At 40.7% G+C, this 26,154-nt stretch overlaps 2 protein-coding genes across 5 annotated transcripts in view; one reads left to right on the forward strand and one right to left on the reverse strand.

Annotated features, from left to right (window-relative positions):
- The window catches only part of CRYL1 (crystallin lambda 1), a 53,660-nt gene extending 51,212 nt beyond the window's left edge, over positions 1 to 2,448 (reverse strand). The window contains exon 1 of the mRNA XM_048492418.1: positions 2,286 to 2,448. Coding sequence (XP_048348375.1) covers positions 2,286 to 2,326 — 41 coding nt within the window. The 5' untranslated portion in view covers positions 2,327 to 2,448. The remainder of the gene's footprint in view (positions 1 to 2,285) is intronic.
- A 5,265-nt stretch (positions 2,449 to 7,713) lies between these two features.
- IFT88 (intraflagellar transport 88) overlaps positions 7,714 to 26,154 on the forward strand; it is a 44,530-nt gene continuing 26,089 nt past the window's right edge. For 3 of the 4 annotated variants that reach the window (XM_048494925.1, XM_048494923.1, XM_048494926.1), the window contains exons 1-16: positions 7,714 to 7,904; positions 10,850 to 10,965; positions 11,440 to 11,535; positions 11,856 to 11,918; positions 13,218 to 13,274; positions 14,157 to 14,210; positions 15,636 to 15,699; positions 15,783 to 15,852; positions 16,173 to 16,263; positions 17,843 to 17,947; positions 18,059 to 18,161; positions 19,646 to 19,760; positions 21,596 to 21,827; positions 22,632 to 22,702; positions 23,132 to 23,218; positions 24,392 to 24,491. In XM_048494925.1, the coding sequence (XP_048350882.1) occupies positions 11,446 to 11,535; positions 11,856 to 11,918; positions 13,218 to 13,274; positions 14,157 to 14,210; positions 15,636 to 15,699; positions 15,783 to 15,852; positions 16,173 to 16,263; positions 17,843 to 17,947; positions 18,059 to 18,161; positions 19,646 to 19,760; positions 21,596 to 21,827; positions 22,632 to 22,702; positions 23,132 to 23,218; positions 24,392 to 24,491 (1,302 nt within the window). In that variant the 5' untranslated portion in view covers positions 7,714 to 7,904; positions 10,850 to 10,965; positions 11,440 to 11,445. Of the gene's footprint in view, positions 7,961 to 10,849; positions 10,966 to 11,439; positions 11,536 to 11,855; positions 11,919 to 13,217; positions 13,275 to 14,156; positions 14,211 to 15,635; positions 15,700 to 15,782; positions 15,853 to 16,172; positions 16,264 to 17,842; positions 17,948 to 18,058; positions 18,162 to 19,645; positions 19,761 to 21,595; positions 21,828 to 22,631; positions 22,703 to 23,131; positions 23,219 to 24,391; positions 24,492 to 26,154 lie in introns of all 4 variants that reach the window. The other variant, XM_048494924.1, reaches the window with a different exon arrangement.

Consider the following 26,154-nt stretch of genomic DNA (forward strand, 5'->3'; position numbering starts at 1 on the left):
CCATTTACAAGCTTTAGTTCAAGCATTTACAAGCTGTAGCTAAAGAATGAGTCTAAGCCATGATCCAAAGAGGTAATTTACGATTGTCTAAGGTCTTATGCTTCTCCAGTGGAACTTCTGACTTCTTCCTTTAAATGGCAGATTGTTATGCCATGTCGCAAACTGTTTATTAAACTCCCATCCTTGTCAGGGCATGTTCGCCCTACCAAATGAGGAACTTCTGTTTGAGTAATACAATTTCAAATCTCTCTGGGGTGCACAGAAGCAATTATCCGGTTCTTTGGATCCGAGCCTTGGTTCAAATTTCCAGTCAGCCACTACTTGCATGAACTGACCTTCAGAGTGGTCAAACAAGTTAGGGAAGCATTTCTTTCCTTTTAAAATTGAAATGAGATGCAATTAGACTTGGCGTGCATTCAGCAGTTTTCAATATATTCTAATGCACAGATTTTCTAAAGTGAAGTAATGCTGTGTGATCAACATCACTCACAAGAAATGTGAGACGGAAAGCCAAAAAAAAAGGGGGGGTGGAGTGCAGAAGGAAAGCTGGGAGAAAAACAGAAAGCAGCTACTGAAATAACAGGAACAAACATATAGAGATTCATTACAAATGTAGCCAAGAAAACTAGACTACGTATAGTAATGCAATGTGGATCTTAAAAGCAACGATTCTTTTTTTGAAGCAGCCTGAAACTGCAATTCTGTGTGGTCTGCTGAGCCCACTAGATTAACTTCACACACTGCCCTGCAAAAAGGCCAGACGAAACTGAGATGCCACAATCATGAATCACATAAATGCAAAAAAGCCAACTTACAGTTTGACTCCAGCTTCTGCTGAATCAGCTTACAATTCAGTTCACTATCCACACTAAGTTCTTACGTTATACAGAGGTTTCAGAAAGACTTTAGTAACACTCTATCATATTTTCCTCCAGAAGAAAAAAACAAAGTGTTTTTCCACCATAAACTTATCAGAAACTGAAGCATTTAATATAAATTCTTCAGTTTAAAGGCAAGATTTAATTCTAGTTTGGCATTTTGCCAAGTTTTTTAAAGCAGCATGAATGTATTTAACAATCATTTTTTATTATTATCCTATTAACAGTTTGACAGCCTACTATAAAATATTAATTATCAGATGCCATTCTAGATCCTAGTTATAATACAGAGATTGTGATACCTTGCTGTTTTATTTTTATATACATTTAATATTCAGAAAAATCACTTTCATCAGATTAAGATTCAAAAGATTCCATTAGTCTGCAGCCCCATATTTCTGATCATATAAACATTATTCACAACCCCACAGTGTGGCCTATTAACACACTTTTGGCACAGGAGAAATTGGCCTTTGCTCAGCTTTAACTGAAGTGTTCCCATTTGTGCTGCCTCAACTCTTTCGCCAGTTGGTCCTACCATTAAGGCAAGGCTAAACCTTACCCTCTGCATACCTTTGGTGAATGATGCATAACTGAGGGCAGCCCCCAGCTGCTACCATGGCCAAAGTCATGTGACAGTCACCGCACATGCTCCAAACACAAGTCACACCTCAAAGCTGTACAATATGGGTGGCCATTGTGGAGAAACAGCTTGTACCTATTTCTTTGAAGAATTAAGTTGGCTCACTGAATATGAAGGAGTCAATAATATAAAGAGAATAGCACAGCATTCTAGACCCCTCTAATGGAAAGGAAAGCAAACATAAAATATATTTAGAAACACAGTTGGATACACTGCAGGATTAACTTCAGTAACAAGTGAGCAGCTGCAGTTAACTTACCGGAAAATACCAACATATACTGCAGCCAAACACAATTTTATACCACATATAGCAATATGAAGACATGCTTATTTCCAAGAAATTGCTACAGATAAATAATTTTAACTTGATTGTAGACCTGTCTAAATATCTGGGCTAATGTTAGATTATACATAACCTTAATTTTAACATAACATTTAATTTTTCCGTGTTACATAGTTTTCCCCCCCACTGCAGCAGCATTTCATTAAAAAACCTAATTTTTTGATCTAGGTGGCCTGGGGTGACTTAAAACAGGTAAGTGTCCTGATGACACAGAGACGTTATTCATTTACCATCAGAAGCATCAAGTACATATAGGTGGATTTTATTAGCCCATAGGCATCAACAGAAGTCCAAGAGCCCCCTCACACACCCATGTGGCTTTCATCTGCAAAGCTCCTGGCTACAGGAAGTATTACTTTTTAATCTCCTCTGTCCATGCACTAAACACAATAAGCGCTGAAATATTTTTTAAGGGATTTACCTGCCAACAATCACTACCCGTCCCTCTTGTTTAGAAGTCATTTTGCTAGATCAAGCAAGTGCACCAGCAGCAGCCCTGCAACGAGAGCCAAGAAGCCTCCTGGGCAAGTTGGGCCACCTCCTTCTTAATGGGAACGTTCCCTCCCCGCCCCCAACTTCAGAGGATGTCACAACCTCTCCCATTGGCTCCCAGCAAAAGAAGGATTCCTATTGGCTCTCCGCGAGCCCTCGCCGCCTGGCTCCCGCGTGTGTCTCTGTCCGAGCTGGGGTCACCCGGTGCAAAAAAATAGGAAATAAACAAATAACAGAAGCGGGAGGGCGCGATAACCTGTTTCCAGATGTTCTCCAGTCACCTCCTTCCTGTTTGACTGTGAAGGGACTATGGGGGAGGGGAGGGTGCCTACAGAGGACGGGGGAGACCCCAGAAGTGCCATTTATGGGGTCTCCAATTACCGTATTTACTATTTTTATTCACAACCGGCTCCCACAATTTCTGTCCCTTCCATAGTGTTCTTCCCCATGACTCATATGCCTTCCTCCGTCGTGCAGGTCTTCTGCTGCAGCCAGACTTATAACATCTGCAACATTATCCTTTGTTCTGTTCTGCTTCAGCACTTTGATCTGATCTAGAGTTGCCAACTCCGGGTTCGACAATACCTGGAGATTCGAGGGTGGGGCTGGGGGGGGGAGGTCTAATGGTATAATGCCATGATGCAGCTATTTTTTCCTAGAAGTTGAATAATTTTTAAAAAATAATAAGTAATCGATGCAGTCTGGAGATGAGCTGTAATTACGGTAGACGCCAGGAGGTTGCCAACCCTAGTGGGGCGGGGGGGGCGGGGGGGAGTGTCAGGCTGTTATTTCTTCAGAGATAAAACACCTGTTACCCTCAGCGATGCCCCTGTGAACTTTCTTTTTTCGAAATTAAAAATTTTGATGGGAAATTTTCTCCATTTCTGCAGCAACTACATATTTTTTGCAACCCCCTCTCCTCAGAGCTTATCTGTTCTTGGAGAATAACAGTATATTCTCCAAAGATTCGTATTTACTAAAACTGCATATATCTTTTCAAATGTTGGTCCAATTCCTTTAAAAAGCAAACTGTTCCCATATTAACGTAGTAAATAGAATTGCATACTCCTAAATTCATTGATTCAGATGCAACTGTGTAGGGTTGTAGCCTTTATGTAAAGTTCTAAACATTTCCTCCAAATTTGTAACCGTTGTTCTGTTGTTAAATTCTGTGAAAACCTACTGAAGAATAGTAGTTGAAAGGGAGTGGGCTCAAAGACAATTTGTTGCCTTCATACAATCCAGAGTTGTCTTTCTTTATTCCCACTATTCTTTATGGACAAATGATGCACGCCAAAATTTGTCTGTTGCTTGCCTGAGAGCTGGAAATAATGGAAACATTTTTATCATTAAGCTTTGCTCTCACCGAGATGCACCATTTTGAAAAGTTTCTGCTGTTTTGCAGAATAATTAACCTGGTAAACCCATGCTTTTATGGCAGAAGTCATTCTGGCTTGATGGTACTAGGTTCCGCTTCTCACCTCCCCAGCTACAGTTACTCAGATAGAGCACATGGGGAAGACGCTTACCTGTAACCTTGGAGATTGACTAGACAGTACTAAATGTTTCACAAGTTACCTGGATAAACTATATACAACTGTATATAGTTTGCTGAAACTAGGTTTCTACTATTTTTTGCATCATTTAATGTGTCATGTTATTATGTTTGCTTTGTTTCAGATATTTTTAGACTTCTGGTTAGTTCTACAGCCCTAATTCCTGTTGCACTGTTCAATTAATTTCCCATCCTGTCAATTGTTTTGAGTCACTCTCTTGTACTCAACCTTGAGTCCAAGTAAGAAAGGCAGACTACAAATAATGGCAATAAATACTAGCCCTTGGCAGGAGTCTGATGTGTCACTTTGTTAAAACTAAGAAGACATGAATATGAAAAGTTGCAGGGACCCCTCTGTGTGCCACAAGGCTCCTTGGGAGAAAGGAGGCACCACATCAATAATAATAGATCCTTTACTTGGGACAGGGTCACTCCTTAATTTTCACTTGTAATACCCTGTTTCCCCTAATATAAGACATCCCTGAAAAATAAGACATAGTAGAGGTTTTGCTGAAGTGCGAAATATAAGGCATCCCCCGAAAGTAAGACATAGCAAAGTTTTTGTTTGGAAGCATGCCCGATGAACAGAACACAGAAAAATAAGACATCCCCTGAAAATAAGACATAGCGCATCTTTGGGAGCAAAAATTAATATAAGACACTGTCTTATATTCGGGGAAACACGGTAGTAATAGCGATCAGGATCATCATCAACAGTCATGGTACAAGGTTTCCAAAGAGTGCTTTATGACCTGAAAATCCAAATATAATTTAAGTTTAAAGACAACTAACTAAAAAAAGAGATGCTGCAAAGAAAAATGGAATGGAGGGAGTACAATAGGAGTTTTAGGCTGCAAGTACTGGGAGTAGAAGACATAATTAGAAATACTAGTGTGGTTTTTCTTGAAGTCTGAGGAACACAGAATGCTGAATACCAATCCACAGCCAGGACTTTAAATGCTTTAAATACTAAACAGTGGGATCCTAAGCAGAGAAAGTGACACCTACAGGTAATTTGCTGCTAATCTGTTAGTGTTTACCCTGATAGGCAAGAGATAGCTACTCACCAACAGCATTCTATGAATCACTGCCACATGTCACAAAATGCAAGTAATTTTCCTTTCCCTCTGTGTTGTTTTTCTTGAGGCTTCTTCAACGTGTTAGCATTTTTTTCACTACAAGAGTGTCTTCCATTAAGATTGACATTAGTTATGAATATATTTTCCTAGCTTACTCGACAGGTTTTATTGAGAACTGCAAATATTTTCCTTCATTTTCCTCAGGTTTTTGGGTTTAGTATATTTTCTTACCATATTCCAATAATTCCATTGTGTTGCAAAGTAATTATTAGCATGCTAAAAAAATAAATTAAACTTTGAGAGGTGTCTGTGAGATCATAGCATTTCACCCATAAAGGTGGATGCTCACTGCACTGGCTTAAATCTGCTAGGGATGGGATACTCTGTCCTATTTCTATATCAGGTAAGACTGGAGCACTCCAGAATTCCCATTGTAGATTCCTACCATTTATCTGTTACAACTCTAAACGATTTACTAGTCTGGGCTTGCACTGTTCTGAGTCTGCCTACTGGTAATCAAGAACACACTTGAGTGAAATTTTCTTTTAAAAATCAAAGGCACAAATAAAGGACATAGAAGACATGGCTTGCAAGTAACGCACATGAAAAAAATCTTATACTGCAATCCTATGCAGAGTAGCTCCAGTCTAATTCCCCCTGAAATTATCAAGCTTAGACTGAAATAACTCTGCATAGGATTGTATTGTTAGTTAATCACAACTGAACATGAGCTAGCAATGCAATTCGGTAGATTAAAAATGCACTGTGGGGCTGCCTTAATAGACACATAGTGTCCAGATAACAGGGAGTAATTATTTTACTATGTTCTCCACTGGTCAGATCTCATCTAGAGTTTTGGTATTGGGTTATCAGCAGGCAGGACTGACATTAATTTGTGGAAATTACAAAGAAGTAGATTTCAGCTAAATGGTAGGAGAAACTTCTGAACAGTTAAAAGCTTCTCAACACCTCAGGAAGGGATGGGTGCTCCTTCACTTGAGTTCTTAAAGCTGAGGTTGAATGGCCATTAGTTGGAGATACTTATTTGCATATGCCTACAATGAGCCGGGGTTTGGACAAGATGATTTTCAAAGTCCCTTCAAACTCTAACACTCCATGATTCTTTAAAATGACACAGAAAACACTGGAGATGAACTCCTGTGAGGAAGGCGACTACTCCAAATAATTCCATGCTTGCGAATGAACTTTCAGTTTTGATTCAGAAGAGGAAAAAGTCCTCCCTCAGCAATTGGAAATATTTACACACAACATCTCAAATGCTTCTATTGCTGCTGATACTGAGTGAAATTTTAACTGTGAGAGAAAGAGATAGAACCCAGTAGAAGGACAGGCATTGATGACAACAATCTATAGCTGTGAAGACAAAAAACAAACAAACCAGAACGTGACATTTTGAGTCATAGAGAGTCTAAGTTCAAAAAGTTCATATTACTGAAACTTTAACAGCAGCAAAAATGAAGCCACAGTTCACCTCTGTTAACCATTAGATTAATGTGTTACTTTGTGATCACATCCCCAGCCTGTAAGTTATACTGGTCATTCATATCCCAATCATTACTAAGTCTTTGGCTGCACGAATACGTTCCAACCAAACCTCAGTCTTCTGGGTTGTGAATAAATCTAAAGCCACCATTTTCTCTGGGGAATTGATCTCAGTAAGGCTCATTCTTCACAGTATATTTATAAGAACTTTCAACCATTATAAATGAACTCATTTCCCCTTTTTATAAGTAGAAAACAAATTCATTTATAATGATTGCAACTCATAATCAATATGCTGTGCAGACTGAGCCTAACCTGGAAACCAGGTGTAATTCCTGGAGGTCTCCAGCCACCATTTGGAGACCAGCAACCCTAGGGCAACTGTCACCCACTCGACACCCTGCTGGCAGGTTTTCTCTCACACCCAACAATAGGCTGTGGTTTATTTACAGTTTACAATATTTATTTATTTTTATAGTTTACAATGGCCTACAATTGTTTATTTCAGTATCTGTAATTAATTGCTATGTGTAAAAAAATCTATCATGACTTCCCTACGAATAAGCAGTATTGATAAAATTTCCATTTGCAGAAGCAAACAATCCTACCAGCATCTGATGAAGTACATAACGATTTATAAAAGCACCATCTGTCTTTTAAAAGTACAACTTCATTGTTTTAGTTTCAGAGGATAATCGTGCAGAAAAACAGCTGGCTTCCAAACCAGTAGCACCTCAGAAGCCTACAAGATTTTTTGGGGGGAGAGGAAGATATAAGCTTCCGAAATTCAAAGGTCCCGTCATCAGACACGTCTTAGTACTTTCGAGACGACTTTACATGTGCAAGCAACAAGAACCTCAAGTTGCAGTTATAACAGTCTTAAAAATCAATCGTCCCCATTTCAGTCTCTCTGCATGAATTTGGTTACTTTAAAGAACTTTAAAAATAATTTAAAGAACTTTAAAATGTCTCATACTTAAACCCTCTAATCTGCAATAATAGTGGGATTTTTCCCATTTTCCTCCTTCCCTACTTCGTCTGCTCTAAGCACAGTTTCTGTTTAAACATTTAACGGTATTAAGCGCAGCAGCAACAGGACGTGACGACAAAGCATGGGCAGCGTTATGGGCAGGGACTTCGGCGGGCGGTACTACGCATGCCCCTCCTCTTCCCGCGTGAAGCGTCCTCGTCTCTTAGCAACCCGACGAGGTGCATTATGGGCTTCGGTGTGTCGGGCCCACACACTTTCAATACTCGCCGCCGCCCAAGGCAAAAGCCGACCGGGGAAGTCGCGTGAAGAGAGGAGGGCGGCTGTGCCCAATGCGGTTTTTTTTGTGTGCTCATTGTGCTTTCTTTTAATTATAGATGTTTAAAGGGGTTTCAGCAGCTTCACTTGCACTCTTCACGAATGGTAGGTGTTTTGGATCGCTCACTGCATCTCCAGGAAACAGCTCGTCCAGAGCAGAAGTAAGCACCAAGCCCAACAGAGCCCAAATATCAGCAGACTTTTTTGGGTTGATTTTTTTGGCTGTTGGTTGCTTAACAGGAGAAAATGCTTCAAGTGCCTTAATGGCTACACTCTTGTCCCTTAATAAGTTCAAGTAGGGGGTGGTTGGCAGGCTGGGTGCTTTTAAAGAACTATAGTCGTTTCAAGAGTGATAGTAATCTTTGTAATTCTGTTATGATTTGTTCCAAGCGTGCAAGAAATCAGTAGTCCTCGAGATATCGCAGCTGCGATAGAAAAGGGAGCGTGCAGAGGCATCAACTTACCGTCTGTGGTAGTATGTTCAGGCAGAGTTCTCTGATTCCTCTGCTGGAAATGCATAAATAAGCATTTGGGGGGAAGGGGCAACGATCTAATTCCTTACTACTGATGATGCTTGGCCTCTTTCCCAGAAATATTTTCTGTTTATTTAGGTATTTACAGCCTGCTTGTGTTGCTCATTGGAGACTGGAAACAGCTTGCAAAATAATATTTAAATAATCAAATGGGGAAAAACAAAAACACAGGGTATCTGAACATAGCAAAAGTTTGCATGCTCACCATTGATCTCAAAGATTCCCCCTTACGTTCCTTATGTAACAGGTTGGTGCTCATTTGTCTGAGGGGGAAAAAGAAATTGGGGCAGCTGTTCCTCAGATGCCTTCTATCTTCTTTTCAATTAGAGTAATCCAAATAGATGATTTATAATTGTGTAATAATCGATAAATAAGGCTAGAATGGCTTTGATGATGGTGAATTCTGAGCCATAATTTAATTGCTCTCAGCCATGCCATAGTCTCAAAGGTGGTCCGACCCAGTTCCAAGCAGACAGCCGCAAATGATACACAGCTGGGGAAACCACTATGTAGTAAAAAAAAACCTAGATTGCACCTTGTTAATTGCAGGATTTACAGCTTTTATCCAAACTGGGGATCCATATAGTAACTGTGCCCCCACTTTAGAATTAAATACTTGCAAAGCTGCTAGTATGTTCTGAGTCCTAGATCTATTTAAAAAGCAGTAGATAGCATTGGTGGTATTATGCACTAGCTGGATTGCAATGCGCTCTCCATGAGAGATTGTAGGTAAACATAATGGCCAAATATTTTAACTGTTTGACTTGTTCTAAGTGTAACCTCAGCTTGTGGGTTCTGTGGGGCAGTACTTGGAATGAGTTGCAACAACAATTTTTAAACAACAAAATGGTTTACTTTTCTTTACAATTAACACTTTTAAAACATCAACATTTAACGTTACAATTCAAGGTCCTGTTCAGGTTGCATTTCAAGTCCTTCTATTTACAGTCTACTGATATTGCCAAGTCCAAATTCTTCTTTGCAAGTTGGCTGGCTCCTGAAGACTCCAAGGGCTTGATGAACAGGTTGCAACATGATGAAGGTCTCCAGGAGAACTCTCACCCATTACAACCACAAAAAGAAACCCTTAACAAGGTGTTAAGGGCTTATAGAAATCAAGGTCCGAGTCTGGTAGCCTTGTTCTTCTGCAAAAGAGCTCTTTCAGCCTCTCTGCTGCTCCGAGTCTCCACCCCCTTACTGGGTCAACCCACTCTGGGCCAATCCATTCAGGGCATGGGGGTTACATAAGCAGGTATTATTGATCTTCCAAGAAAAGATCAATCTTTCAAATCATTTAGAAAAAATGAGAATTTTTAACTTAAAGTAATTAAATTCTAAATCGTTGGCTTTACAATAGTCTCATAAGGCACATCCTAGTGTTAGAAGAACTGCATTGTCAGCATAAAGACCAATATATGGGAGAGACCAAGTTTAAAAGCATGACTATTCATTTTGGAAAGGTGCAGAATTAAGTCATTACAAAAATATTGAACAGGGTGGAGCCAGGATGCAGCCCTGCTTTACTGCCCTATATGAAGGTATAGCTTTGGTCAAACAGTCGCAATTGCATTTAATCTGGTAACTGGTATTTGAATTTAATTGTCTGATCAAAATTAAAAGCCTCCTGTCAATTTTTAATGCAAGCAGTTTCTTCCATAAGATCTTAGGAGATGGAGTCAAATGTCTTTTTCATATCTAGAAGTGTTGTAAATAATTTCCTCTTTTCTAAATATATAGATTTGTTTGCTAAATGTAACAGTACAAGGGCGTGGTCTAATGTGCTTTTGCCATTGCAGAAACCAATTTGCTCCAGGCCAAATACTTGTTCCTGGGTGATCCAGTTCTGTAATTTAAGAGGAAGAACATTAGCATAGATCTTGCCCGCTACTGATAGGAGACTCATGGGGTAATTTAGCAGGATCAGTTGGCTCACCTTTTTTATATATATTGGTACCAAATTGGAAGAGAGTCATTTGCCTAGAATAGTGCCTGAGTCATTAATATGCATAAAGAGGGCAACAAACAACCCACCAATCTATCCTTGACTTAAAAATGTGGCTGTAATAATATCAAGCTGCTTTATCTGTCTTTAAATTCTCTATAATCATAGCAATTTCTTCAAGGTCTACTGGTGGCCACTTGGGACATTCTGAAAGATCTAATTGAAATTCTTGTCCCACAGTAGTAGCATTAATATTGTGGCCAAATAAATCTACAAAGCGGATGAACCATTGACCTGGAGAGATAGAAGATGGGGAGTAAATAATGGCACGTGTGGACCTGTTAACCAGGCGCCCAAAACTGTTTGTGGTTATTTGTATTAGAGACCTGTAGAATCTGATGCCATTGATATTCTACAGATTCTTGGTGCTTTTGAATAGTTAAGAATTCGCTGTGTTAGTTTAAATCCAGCTGATGGGAAAGTGCTTCTAAAGAGCCAGATGCACAAAAGACCCTGTACATTAATTATCAAACCAATTGTGTTCCCTTTTCTTTTTGCCATTTTGGGCATTACAGTATTCATGATAGAAGCTGGCATTGGTGTCAATGAGTTCTTTCTATAAGGTTATTGCAACTTGAGGGGAATCAAGTATTGACTGTTGAAGTTTTTGAAGTGGCAGTGGTAATTGAAGGTGAGTCGAGCCTTTATGGATAGTCCTCAAAGCTTTATATATATTTTTTTGAAAGGACAATTTTTGAGTGAATTTTTTCATCCTTTTAGTCAGGATAGGTGAGTTATGTAACGAGACCAGGCATTGCACAACCTATGCATTGTTAATATAGTTAACTCACATATAGCCAGCCGGATTGAATGATGTAAGATCATCTCCTTTGGGCCTCGGGGGATGGGGAGCGAGTGGGAGAATTGGTGACAGGGATCTGTACTATCTATAGCTATCTGTTGTTGTTTATTAGGCATTGGAATTTTTTATTGTTTTTACTGTTTTAATATTTGTATTGCTATTTTAATGGTTTTGTTGATCTTACACTTTTATGTTGTGACGCACCCTGAACCCTGCGGGGATAGGGCGTGCTATAAATTTGATAAATAAATAAACATTTACTGTTTGGTGTAGTTAATTTTAATGCGATCATTCTTTTGTAAGGTTACAATGATGAAAAATGTCCACCTGGCACCTGAAATAGATGAAGATGATCTTTATACTGGCTATAATGACTATAACCCTACGTTTGATACAGAGGTAAAAATATTACCCCCAGTTTCTATTCGAATATATTACATCTTTGTTAAGATCAGAAGGTGATGGTTAATGATAGTCTGACCATTTGCTGCCTTGTATATAAGCAAAAATAAAAATATACAGAACAACTGGGACATGCACTGTCTTAAAAATGCATATAAATATTGAAGTGATGCAAATAAACAAATGAAAGAAACAAAAATTCCTTAAGAATATTTTTTTAAATCAAATGAATTGCTTAATTGTGAACTTAGCTGTGAAGGCAAATTGTATGAACTGTAAAGTTGATTGTTTTTATTTTGTTTCCTGTTTGCTTTTAGGATTTAGAGAATGATCCAGCTTTTCAACGGGCTGTTAAAACTAGCCATGGTAGAAGACCTCCAGTAAGTAAAATAAATAAGTGCAATCACATTTCAGTAGTGGGATGCATAAGACTGATTCCATCGCAACACTTGCAGTCCTGTGTTAAATGTGTCACATGAACACACATGAAGCTGCCTTACACCATGTTAGACCCGTGGTCCATCAAGATCAATACTGTCTACTCAGACTGACAGTGGCTCTCCAGGGTCTCAGGTAGAAGGTCTTTCACATCACCTACTGCCTGTTAAGAGGAGATGCTAAGGGCTGAACCTGGGCTTCCAACCTGCCAAGCAGCTCTATCATTGAGTCACAAGACCCCTTCTCCCTGTCATTTATTCAAATGTCAAGTCATTGAATTTGATGGAACTTATTTTCCTGTAAGTATGCTTTCAACATTAAGCCTTTTCTTCCTTGTACCAACAGAAGGCATATGTGTGATGCCACATCGTTCACAATATATGGCTATTCCTATATAGTTTGTTGAAGTCCTCCATTAATTTTTACATGTTTCTGTTCTACATTCATACTCCCAAGATGTCCCAGCATTTTGTTCCCTGGTGTGGCTGAGGTTCTCAGGGCATTCTGCTTAGAAAAGCATTCTCAGTTTCTAGAAAAACAGCAGGGACAATGGCATGTGTTTACTAATTAGAAATCAACATATGTATCTATGAAAGATAACCCTGATAGTGGCACGTTGGGAAACACTTGAGTTTCCATCTAGCTCTGACATAATCCAGCATGGTCAACATTGAATAGCTGTAGTCTAGACTGGAACTGAAATTTTTCCCAGGCTTTGACATGTGAAATTGCATGGTCTGAGATTCTGAAATCAAAACCTGTGATCTCACACATTGAAGGAACGTAAGTTGTTGCTCAATTGCTGTTGGTGATTCAAACGTTTTGGAATCTGATCAAGTGTATATAATTGGCTGTTGTGGGTTTTTGGGCTGTGTTGGGTAGTTTTAACTCCTAACACTTAGCTTCTATGAACCAGCTGTAGATGCAAGTGAAACATGAGGAGCTAAAACTACCAGACCACAGCCTCACAGCCCAGAAAACCCACAACAGCTAGTTGGTTCCAGCTGTGAAAGTATTTTGTCAGTACATATTAACATTATCCCAAGTCTACCTGGCGGTAGCTTTCACTTTTGGAAAGTAGAAGGCAGTCTTGTCTGAACTTGGAGAATTTAATAGGGGCACCGTTTTGAATATTGTCACTGATAAAGTGAAAATGTGGTTTTATAGGTCAGCATACAGTTCAGTATGATTTTTAACTCATGGTTAGTGTTAATAATTGTTAACAATACTTTTCTTACAAGCTTACAGCCAAAGTTCCGGGTACCTCAGTTTCACGACCATTAGCTACTGGATATGCGGTATGTTTTTATTACATGCTTAACTTGTAGAGCTTTCCTTAAACTTACACACATTAGGGCATTTCTTTATCTCAACATTTTTTCCACCAATCCACACACATTCCTGTGTAATGTTGAATTTGGTAGCTCCAACTGCACAATGCACACAGCGAGTAGAGCACATTATATGTCATATGTTGTGTTAATAAGGATACATAATATAGACACAAAAAGTTCAATAGCTGACAACTCAGAGTGGTTTGCAGGTTACATAGTGCATCTGTAAGGCCATGGCCTTGTTGACATTTGTCCTAATTTTAATATGTTTTGCCTGCCATTTTTTGATTGAAATAGCTTTCCTACCTCAGAGAACATCAATATGCAGCTTGTGTGAATGGTACAAGATGTAAAGGGAAGAAATTAAACTTAAACACTTCAGATGTCCGTGGACTACAATTTCTATCAGCCCCTGGTTTAGGTAGTTGGAAGGAGGAAAAAATGGAATCTAAGACAGTGAGGGAAGCAGAAAGGAGAAGTCAAATTTATTTGGCTTTTAAAGTTCTAAAAAAGGGAGGCAAGTAAGAGTGTGACCTAACATTTCAGTAAGGACAGCAGAAAATATTGATGCCATTTCTGCCTCTGATGCCATTTTAATGTTCATAACAATATGTGAATCCAAGTTATTCTTGTGTCCACTACTGCTTAGAAATTTGATTTCTAAAGTCAGAGTTCCCATCCTTATTTCTGTAAATAGCATAAAAATGTAGAAGTCTCTAGGTAATTTTAGAGTCATGTTGCTTGTTTTGTGTTTGCTTAGCTCCTTTGGCTCTAGTCCTAGTCCTCCCTGAGAAACAGAACCTGCAGGGATCACTGACTTGAATTGTTTTTCTTATGTTTTAATAGTCAAAGGCAGCACTATCTTCATCAATGGGCAGACCAGTGACAGCTGCTGTACAGGTAACATTGCTGCATTTACTTACACTTCACAAATAGTCGTTGATATGAATGGCAATGTGTTGAGAAAGTCAAAAGACAGGCCAGAGAACACAAGGGCTAATCTTAAATGCATAGTTTTAAACTTTCCATCAAAAGTTTATTTTTATTGTTTACTTATTTAGAAAACTGATTTGCTGCCTGCTCAGAGATCTGCTCAAGGCCACACACAGATAAAACAATAACAGGATAATTCTAATAACCTTTACAATTGAAATGATTGTGAAATTACAATTTTAAAAATGCACATTCTATTTATTATTATTTATTTATTACATGACATTTATACCCCGTCTTTTTCTGGAAGACTCAAGGTGACTTACAATAAAAAATTTTTCTTTAAAATCATTTTCCATGAAGGAATTAATGGTATGATAACTGGGGGAAAGTTCATTCTGTTTTATACTTTTCTTCTTGTCATCTTCTATTCGTCCAAATTCTACACATGGAAATATTTTTTGAAAAGAAAATAAATAATTAGGCTTGATTTGGAACATTTCCTGAATTTATATGAAGAAGTCTCTAGACCACAGGTGTCAAACTCGCGGCCCTCCAGATGTTATGGGCTACAGTTCCCATCATCCCCTGCCTGCATGATCCTGGCAGGGGATGATGGGAACTGTAGTCCATAACATCTGGAGGGCTGCTAGTCTGACACCTATGCTCTAGACAATAGACAGTACTGTCAGTGTAATTGTTAGAATAGTTTTGTGGGCCTAAGTCCCATTGAATAGACCTGAGTACACCTGCTTTCTAGGTGTTCGTCAAAGATGAAGAGATGTTGCAAATGTAACACTCCCGATTTCTTAGCCATAGTTCACTAGGGTTGCAGTCTTTAGTTAAATTTCAGTAAAGGTTTATGCACTATGCAGTAAAGGTTTATGCACAGGCCACTGCGGCGTTGTCCCGCCACCTCCAGAGGGCTTTCTGGCAGTGCAGAATCACAGAAAAAGCCAAAAAAACCTGTTGCCACTGGAAAGCCCTCCAGGGTGGCATAAGTCCAAGACCCAGGCTGTGGTGCTACTAACCTCAAACCCAGGGTGGAAGCTGACTAATGTCGGCTCCACCTCTGGCAACGTCCTGACCTGCCTACACAGCTGGCATCCAATTGGGATGCCTGTGCAGCAGCCCAGACGTCCGGCTTTCACCACCGTGGAGCTGAGAAGCAGCCAGCTGCCCGCACCTTTGTCCCCTCTGCTGGCACAGGTGTCCTTTGCACTAGTGGAGGGGGCAAATGCATCAGCCCCACATCCCCTCTGCAAGAGGGTTTGCTCTCCCTCCTGGATTGAGTCGTAATTCTCAAATTTAATGTCATCGTTATGATCTGTTTTTAAGTTCTTCGGTTTCCCCATGAATGTCATCATAAAAAAATCTTCATTTTTTTTGAAGGATGGCGTTGCTCGACCTATGACCGCGGTGCAAGCAGCAGGCTACAGCAAAGCAACTTCAAGAGGTACAGATTTTTTTTTAAAAAAACCATCGCTATAGCAGTGAGTCATTTTGGTACAGATCATAATGCAGTTTACTAATTTTTAGGTTCTGCCTTTGATCCGCTTGGTCAAGCAAGAGGTCCAGCTCCTCCTTTAGAAATGAAAAATGAAGATAGGTATGAGGCTACTTTTAGTTGCCATTTCCACTGTCCTGAAAACCTTTTGAACTGTTTTGAGGGGGGACAAGGCTTTTCTACTGAGAATCTTACTCAAACCTACTCAATGATGTTCACTTCTGAAACTGTTTTCACAAGTAAAAATTGAACAAATAAATTGAACACATAAATAATTCTCCACCGAGTTAACCTTTTACAGTCCTCATGTTTCTTGGAATCTAAAGCGAGTGTAAAAAATACACTAGCAATAAAGTTGTTGGTTTTTTTGTTGCCTGCCTGTTTGTGAAACTATATGGTTCCATTGTGTTTCCTAACTTTAGTCCAGAAGGAAAGATTAAACAACTGGAAAAAAAGGTGAATGAACTGGTTGAAGAAAGCTGCATTGCTCACAGTTGTGGTGACTTAAAGCTGGTAGGTGTTAGCTTTGCATTTATATTTTATCCCTGCAGTATAGATGGAGCACCACTCTTGCTCTAGTAGTTCTAAAAATGTCTTGCTCAGCTTGCACACTTGGAGCAAAACTAGGCATCATGGTGGCCACAGTGAAGCACTTGCTTGTGAAAACGTTTCACGTGTGCCTGTCAAGTATAAATGGTTTAAGTGTGAGCGTGCCCTTGAGCAGCACGTCCCCCGACTGGCCCGTGAAAGAGCTGACTTGCATGGTGTTTATTTATACATAATGGAATGTATGGAGAACATAATCTTCTACTAGGTCCACCTGGAACACTTAGATAATCAAGGAAGGCTCTGCATTCCACTGCCGTTAGAAGTGTGGCAGGTAGTCATGTGTGACGTGCCCTTCTAGGTGGTGACATCAGCTCTGAGAACTTTGTCTTCAAAGGTGCATTTGGCTCAACCAGCATGACTTTCAGAAAACACTAAAGTTTTTTTCCAGCAGATGTGATCTGAGCTAGCTGATACTAGTAAATGTATTATTTCAGTCTTGAATTACTAGTCCAAATTCTGCTTTGTATAGTTCTGTGGATTCTTAGTCGTTATATGTCAAAGCTAGCTAATTTAAACTATTGTTTATTATTTTGTGCACTGTGATTTCAAATTATCATTTTACATAAAGCAGCTAAGGGGTTTTTTTTTAATTCAAAAGTTGCCATTTCCACTGTCCTGAAAACATTTTGAACTGTTTCAAAATAACAATGCTTGGCTGTACGGGGGAGCACTTTTCTTGCGGTGGCTGTTTTTATTCCAACCTATTTGTTCTCAGAAAACTGCAAGACTTTTCTATTCTCAGGATGCAAGTACAGTGTTAATGCAGTCTACTAATTATGAATACTGCATACTTGAACTGTGTGTGTGGTGTAATTCTGTGGGAGAATTTTAAAAAGTTAAGAATGTAGCTTTAATAAGTCAATTCAGATTCCTTCAAATTTCAGCAAATTGCCAGCTGGAATGCCTGCAAAAGTGTGTCAAAAGTGTACAGGCAGTTCTGCTGGAATCCCAGAAACTGGAAAGAAAGTTTTATAAGGCTTACAATTCTTGGGGGCAGGACTTCACTGGTGTCTATTGCGTCTTGCTGCTCTCCAGAAAAACCTGCAAAAATTATGTAAATGTGTAATTTTCATACTTTATTACAGACTCCAATTTTTCTTGATGCAGAATATTGGGGTGCAGACCTTTGCCTAATTTCCATTTAATCTCCATACTGACCTCTGCATAATTTCAATTTAATTACCATGTGAATTATGTGGAGTGTTCAATGGGTTGTTTCCAGACTACCATGCATTTAAAAGTAAAATAGTATCTTGTTTGCTGTCTGTTAGTACATTAAGGTGGCAGTATGACAATTACCTGAAAGCCAGTCTTATTGAATAAAATGGAACTTACCTCTGTGTAGATGTGTTAAGAATTGAACTCTTGTTTATACTTTTACTTTCACTAGTTGGTTCTAGCTTTCTGAAAGTTATTTTTAAAATAATATTCTCTAAAGAAGGGCAGAAGGCAGCATTGAATTGTAATTTGCTTTTTTCCCCAGGCTCTTGAAAAGGCAAAAGATGCTGGGAGAAAGGAAAGAGCATTGGTAAGGCAACGTGAACAGACAATGTCTCCTGCAAACATCAATCTAGATCTTACATACACTGTAAGTGGTTATTTATTTTGCAAATTCTATTTTATCACAGTATCTTTCTGAAGGCAAAATTTTGGAATGGCTTCTCAGATGGTCAGAATATTCTTACTTCTGTTCTTGCAGGTGCTTTTCAACTTGGCCAGCCAGTATTCTGCTAATGAAATGTATGCAGAAGCACTTAATACCTATCAAGTCATAGTGAAAAATAAAATGTTTGTCAATGGAGGTAGGTTGCATTCACAAAAGCCAAAACATGTTAAAACAGTTATTGGTAATATCATAGAAGCATCTCTTCCTGGTTCCAGAATTTTGCTAGATCAGCTATTACTTTATCCCCTGGGAGGGTATTCAGAGCCTGTAGCCTTCCGCTGGTACCATCTAATCTTACCTGGTAGAAAGTGCTGTCTGAACTGAAATATAAATGATGCAGGCATTATGGACATTGCAAGCATCTCCCCGGCTATGTAATTAATTTGCCCAGAGATTATCAATGTATATCAATTGATCAAGAAAAAGAGATTTCTTTTTCATACTGTGCCATGGCGATGAAATTACCAATGGAATCTGCCTCTGACAAAGTGGGCTCAACAGCTTACGCCACAATAAGTTAGTCTTTAAAGAAAAGAAGAAGAGTTTGAATTTATATCCCCGCTTTCTCTCCTGTAGGAGACTCAAAGGGGCTTACAATCTCCTTGCCCTTCCCCCCTCACAACAAACACCCTGTGAGGTGGGTGGGGCTGAGAGCGCTCCGAAGAACTGTGACTAGCCCAAGGTCACCCAGCTGGCCTGTGTTGGAGTGCACAGGCTAATCTGAATTCCCCAGATAAGCCTCCACAGCTCAGGCGGCAGAGCAGGGAATCAAACCGGGTTCCTCTAGATTAGAATGCACCTGCTCTTAACCACTACGCCACTACTGCTCTCAAGTCTCCTTTGTTGTTTTGGCACTAAAGTGCCTCAAGTCTCCTTTGTTTTGGCACTAAGAGAAAAGCACAGCTAACTCCTCTGGACCTTAGGAGGACCCCCCCTCCCCTTGGCTGAAGGCTCCTCCTTGCTCGGAATGTTTTCCTTCTCCAGATTCTTCTGGGCCCATGGTCTTTCTGCCTGAAAATGTTCAAAATTTGTTCTCAGATAACACTGCGGGAGATATGCACGCTTGGTCTAAATCTCACACCAAAAAAAGGGGAAAGAAAGAACTCAACCAGAAAAGTACAGGGAGCCTCAAAGGTTGAGCTAAAAACTATTAAATCTATTACAAAATAATTATATTATGTAGGTCAGTTATGCATTTACAGCTTGCTGCGAGGTTTGCCTTCAATTGATCGGCAGAATTTTCCCCACAGTGAGTGCTTTAAATTTTCCACTTCACTTCCCCATCTTTTCCCCCAAATCTGCTGCAGCTCTTTCCTGTCAGCTATTTTCTCTCCCCACCCCCCACTCCATTTTTGAAAGGTTTTTCCCTGCTTTGCATTAGTTGACTTACATTAGGGCAAAACAACACAAGCCAGGCTGATTGTGTGCTCTTTTTCAATTTCACCTAGTATTTGCGAGTGAAACTCCAAAGCAAAGATACATTATGTCTGCAGTTAGGAGTGAGTCTTTCACCATTGAAACTGGCTCAGACTGAAGTCTGGTGTATAATTACTAATGTTTCCAGATGTATGTAACGTCAACGTACTGATACAAATCTAATTCAGAGTATTGTTTCAATAGGCATGCTGAAGGTGAACATGGCAAATATTTATTTAAAACAGAGAAACTATTCAAAAGCTATTAAATTTTATAGGATGGCTCTAGATCAGATTCCAAGTGTCCATAAAGAGATGAGGTAAGTTCCTGCTGCAATGATTTTGATATTTTCTGATAGAATTCCTTGACTTAATAAGGTTTATTTGTATGGCAAAAGGCCCTGTGAGCTAGAGGCACCTGCCTACGTAGGCAAACCTTTGATCGTTTTTGCTGCTGTTCTGAGGCTGAAGTAGATACAGCAACAGTTGTCCACATGCTCTGTTCATGCATAAAACAGGAGGGAAGAGCCTAACTCTAACATCAAAAAAGGTGCTGGATGAGAGGCGCCCCGTATGCTACTTGGGTCCAGGCACGACAGGCTAGCAGATGACTGAGGCAGCCAGGAATTAGGGGTGGTGCAAGGTAGTGCAGGTCCAGCTGTGCAGAGTTCAGGCAGGTATAGTCGGAAGGCAGAAGTCAGACAGTCCAGGGGTCAAGGCAGACAGCATTCGTAGGTGGAGGTCAGGCCGTTCAGGGGTCAAGGCGGCAACCAGAGGCAATGGCTAAGGAGGAGCCCAGGCACCCAGAACTTCTTAGGGGGTTACACTTGTTGTATCCAGGACAGGCCAAGCCCAAGACAGGGCTTAAGTAAGATGCCTTCTAATGGGCCAGGTTCCTGCGGAGCCTTAGTCCTCAACAGAAGCACTACTGTTACTGATGGCTCAGCCAGGTGCCCAGCTGACTCTGCCCCAGCTGGCAGGGAATGGCTTGGAACTGACTCTGTTACCTGCACCTCCTCACAGGAACCAGTCTGGACTCATGGTTCCTCCAGGCTCTACATCAGAGTCCTCGTCAGCCAGGGAATAGTGCATGACACCCTGCCTTGCTCAATTTCATTGTCAAAATACGGCTGGGAGAAAAGTGCTTCAAACAACAGAGCATGGAGGAGGAAAAACAGGATTGGGTTTAGCTTCTATCACACATGTGCCTTTTGTGTGTTGAGAAGAAGAAGAGTTTGGATTTATATCCCCCCTTTCTCTCCTGTAAAGAGACTCAAAGGGGCTTACAAGCTCCTTTCCCTCCCCCCCCCCCACAACAAACACCCTGTGAGGTGGGTGGGGCTGAGAGAGCTCCAAAGAACTGTGACTAGTCCAAGACCACCCAGCTGGCATGTGTTGGAGTTCACAAATTAATCTGGTTCACCAGATAAGCCTCCACAGCTCAAGTAGCAGAGCTGGGAATCAAACCAGGTTCTCCAGGTTAGAGTGTACCTGCTCTTAACCACCACACCACACCTCTTCATCCTATGAATTAATGTTAACAACCTTGCTCGGGTCTTGCAAACAGAGGGCTGTGGCCTCCTTGACAGAGTCAATTCCTCTCATGTTGGGTCTTCCTCTTTTTCTGCTGCCTTCAACTTTTCCTAGTGTTATTGTCTTTCCAGTGACTCGTTTCTTTTCATCATGTGACCAAAGTATAGCCTCAGTTTAAATCATTTTAACTTCTAACAGTTTCAATTCAGGCTTGATTTGATCTAGAATGCACTGATTTGTCTTTTTGGCAGACTATAACGGGTCTGCAACCTGGCGCTCTTCAGATGTTCATGGACTACAATTCCCATCAGCCTGATAGCAGGCTGATGGGATTTGTAGTCCATGAACACCTGAAGAGCTGCAGGTTGCAGACCCCTGGTCTATAATATCTGTAGAAGTCCCTTAATGTAGTGAATTACATTCTGCCTCCCGTTTGCTTGTTTTACATGAGAATGGGGAAGGCATAGCTATGGCTGTGCTTAGTGCTGATTCTGTTGTTTGAAAATAGTTTTATTTTACTGCCTTTGTATTGTGTTACAGGCATGGCTAATGGGCAAAATATAAATGTTAAGTATAATGCAATATAATAGAACAAGATTCTAATGGTGTTTTGCTCAATTAGGATTAAAATAATGCAGAACATTGGAGTTGTGTTTGTGAAGACTGGCCAATATACCGATGCCATTAACTCATTTGAGCACATCATGAGCACGCTGCCAAATCTCAAAGCGGGCTTCAACTTGATCCTCTGCTATTTTGCTACTGGAGACAGAGAACAAATGAAAAAAGCCTTCCAAAAATTGATTACGGCTCCACTGGAAATTGATGATGATGACAAATATATCTCTCCCGGGGTAAGTATGAACAAAGTCTGTTGTTGGTGCAAAAGTTTGCAATGTTGAAGACATTTTTTTTAGGGTTAAGCCATGAGGACAGTTTGTAGCCGCATCCTGTGAACTGTTTTTTTCCCCGAAAACAGGTCTGGGTTCATGGCAATAGACATTTTGCCTAAACAGGTGCCATCCTTCAGTTGAAATCCTTTGAAGTCAGAAGTGTGTAGCTGTGCTTAGGATGGTGCCACAAAGGACAGAACTTACAAATACATCTTTGAGCTAGAGATCCTGACATGCACAAAATATGCAAGGGGGAGGCAGCCGTTTCTGCCAGGTTTGATTTCGATCTGTGCGGCAAATTTATTGCACTGTGTATTGTGAAATGAGCACAATGTTGCCACAATAATATTACGGATATCATTCCCGAGCTGAAGCAGTTACAAACTGCTCAAGTACAAAATGAGGAAGGCCAGACCAGGAACAGACCAGAACCAGAATTCTGGACTGTTCCTGTGAGCCACTGTGAGGATTCAGAAGTTGTCAGTCAGGAATAATTGCCAGCAGTCATTTTTTAACTGGAGCTGGGTCATCACCACCATCTAGTTCAGCACTAGCTTAATATGATGCCCTGCCACGGTATTGGGGGCGGGGGGGGGGGGGGAATGCTACAAGAGAGTATTTGGGCACCTCAGACCATAATTTTTTAAAAGACTACATTTTAAGAGCCTTTTAGCGAGGACAACATGTAATGTACTCTGTGTGTATGCATGAATATACCACTTCCTATCATTTTAGTTAATATCCATTTCTGTACCTTTTTTTTAGGATGATCCACATACAAACCTATTGATAGAAGCTATTAAGAATGATAGTTTAAGGCAAATGGAGCGTGAGAGGTAAAATCAACTATCGCAAACTGTGTGATGTCAGAAAGATCTTGTGTGTCTGTTCAAGCAACCAAAGCATCTGTTCTAAAATGACCAGTAAAACTAATGTTCAACTGAACAGGTCTTCTTCTTCTCACCCTGGTTACACTGTAGATCCTAGTTAGAATCTAGCAGCCAAGGCATGCTTGCAGATTGACATGTTACAACCAGGCTACGTTTGCCCTGCTTTCTCTCCTTTTTTGTGTTTCTGGGGCTCTTTCTGGCAAATAAGCAACTTGCCGCTGCTCTTTTTTGAAGCCTACATGCTCTGTATTCTCCTGGGAAGTGGAGTTTTTTTTAAAGTAGAGATTACTAATATTAATATTTCTTTAGCGTAAACTGGCTGCTGAGGTATTGTTGTTTTTTTCTGATATAATCTCTCTCTCTCTCTTTTAAAAGGAAATCTACAGCAGAAAAGTATATAATGACAGCTGCTAAACTTATTGCACCAGCAATAGAGACGTCATTTGCTGTAGGCTATGACTGGTAGGTAGCATTTTGTTTAGTTGAGTTGTTGTTCTCAGACCACTGATGTCTGTGGGATTGTTGTGGGGTTGTAAATGGTTAGCGAGCCCTGACCTGGATGACCCAGGCTAATCTCATCAGATCTCAAAAGCTGAGCAGGGTCACTCTGGTTAGTACTTGGGTGGGAGACCACCAAGGAAGTCCAGGGTCGCTATGCAGACCTGTCTCTTGCCTTGAAGACCCTACCGGGTTGCTGTGAGTCACCTGCAACTTGACAGCACTTTACACCGGAGGTGTAGCTAGGCTAGAGTGCGCCCGGTGTGCACTCTGTGTTTTCTGCCCCTGCTCCGTGGCGCCCCCCCACTCCCCCCCACAGCGCGCATGCATACACCCCCCCTTCACTAAACAGTGCAGGCTGGAGAAGCAGCCAGTTCCCTTCATGCTAAAAACGGTGTGGTGGGAACTATATTTCCCATGAAACCTTGCAAGCCCCAAGGTCTCATGGGAAATGTAGTTACCCGTGCGTGCGCCCTGGCGTGCACCCAGTGCAACACACACATCCCAGTCCCCTTGTAGCTTCGTCTCTGCTTTACCCGCAAACAAGTGGTCAGAGAAGTGCAGTTTGGACAAGTTTATAGCTGCTTTTGTTACAGCATGAACTATTAATGATGTAAGATTGCTCAGAATTCAAAATTCAGGTACCATTTTTCAACTTAGCAGTCAGATGATTGTGTGATGGCCACCGGCATAGATAGACATGTTGTGAGAACTATTAAAAAAGTTCTGCATAGTTGTCTGCCCATTCAAAGAATGCTATATAAACATTAATTCCAGATGCAAAGAAGTATTGAGTTTCGTAAGCCTAAGAGGCTTGACTTCTCCTTCTTAAACCGCAGTTGTATGGTAAAATGGCTTTTTAAAATGAGGGAAATGTGAAAATCACTTTGTGATACTGATGTTAGATGTTAGTTGTTTGCAAGTAATTAACAATAATTCCTAATAATAACATTGCTGTTTCTTGCCACTGAAATGCATTCACAGTTGTATGAATAATACTTGTGCTGTAGACCTGAAAGCCATTTTGTAATATTTAACTTTCGCTGGTGCTTGGATGGAATTAAGCAGTTGCTTTCTTGACACGGAAAAGATCTCTGTACCTGAGAATTTCAGTTTCTTTTTCGGGTTTCCTTGTAGGTGTGTAGAAGTAGTAAAAGCTTCCCAGTATGTGGAATTAGCGAATGACCTGGAAATAAATAAGGCAATTACTTATCTGAGGCAAAAGGACTTCAATCAGGTACAATGCTTTTTATTTTTCAAAAAATAAATTAGTAGAGTTGCACACGGACGTATGTTCAAAATACAGTCTCGAGCACAAGCCTCCTCCGCAACACACCAGGATCTATCATTGAAATGGCAGCAGAAATTGTTTCTTCATATTATAGCAGATCTGTTCTGCAGCGCTCATCTTCTCTGTGCTTATCATGCGGAATAAATTCTGCTGACAGGTCACTGATGGAGACAGACAGACAGACAGACATGAGGAGAGATCATGCTTGAGACTGTATTTTGAAAAAGAGAGTTAAGAACAAGTTATTTCTACTTTTCATGGCATTACCGAGAGGGCTGAAGCTTTATGGTGCAGCTTTCTGGGAGAGGGATGAATATAATTTTGTCCAGATGACAAAACACAAATGGCCTGAGGGGAGAATTAGTTTCATAGCCATGGTCCTGCTCTAGAGTAGGTAACACCCAGTGCCATTCTAAGCAGAGTTACTCCTTCTAAATTCATTGACTGCTTAGGATGGCACTGGGTGTTACTCGCACAGGACTAGGACCAGACCACTAAAGTCCACTGACTTTAATGGATTTCAAAGGGTGTAATTACGTAGGGTGGCACTGACTCTTTCCTGTCTGCATTCAGCTAGCCACTTTGCTGGGAGGATAGGGATGGGGTATGTTAGAGAGCTTGAAATAAAATATAACAGGTATGCACTTTAGTAATGGAAAGAGAAGGGAAAGGAGTCCTCTAAATGTTGGGGTGGGGTAGACGTGCTGTCCTTCTGAAGTGACACATCAAGGAGCATTCAGCCTATGCAGAAGCAAAAGCTGAATGGCAACCAAATAATCTTTTTAACGTTCATAAAATGGCACAAGCACGGGGAGGGGGGGTGTTGCTTCTCAGCTGTGCTGTTACAAGCCTTAGTCAATATGTCCCCTTCACACTTACACAGTAGTGCTCCATGTCGAATTCCAAGCTATGATTCATGTTTCCTGGTGGAAGAATTGAATTTGCCCAGTAACAGAAAATGTCACTTGAGTACTGGGTGATGTGACTTGCCTTCAATGGTTGTGTTTGCTGGGGATTGCCTTCAGCAACTACCCAGCTGGTTGTTCATTTCCCATAGCGAATAAGGCCTTTGTGCTAATATAAAATCAAATGTCAAAAAGGGGAACAATGAACACAACCACAACAGTACAGGCAGAGGTGGGATCCAGCAGGTTCTCACAGGTTCCCGAGAGTAGGTTACTAATTATTTGTGTGTGCCGAGAGGGGGTTACTAATTGGTGATTTTGCCACGTGATTTTTGCCTTAGTTACGCTCCTCCTCTCAGCAGTAGCGTGCAGAACTTGAAGCAGTCTAGCAGGAGGTGCACCAGTGTGTGTGGCAGCCTGCGCCTGCGTGCATTAGTTTCCTGCCCAAGGACCAGCGCAGCGGCTGCGTCCTTGCCACAGCCCTGCCCAGGAATGTCCGCCCCCGGAATGTCCGGCCACGCCCCCTGTCGTGCCCCGCCCAGCTCCATTGGTGCTATGCCACAGTTTGAATCCCACCACCATGGGAACCTGTTACTAAAATTTTTAAATCCCACCACTGAGTACAGGCAGCCTGAAAATAATTCTGGTTATTATATAGTGTACACAAAAACGTTTGTTAACACTAGACCTGAAATACAGGCTAC

The sequence above is a fragment of the Sphaerodactylus townsendi genome, linkage group LG04 (assembly GCF_021028975.2).
Source record: "Sphaerodactylus townsendi isolate TG3544 linkage group LG04, MPM_Stown_v2.3, whole genome shotgun sequence".
In the NCBI taxonomy this organism is placed as follows: Eukaryota; Metazoa; Chordata; class Lepidosauria; order Squamata; family Sphaerodactylidae; genus Sphaerodactylus; species Sphaerodactylus townsendi.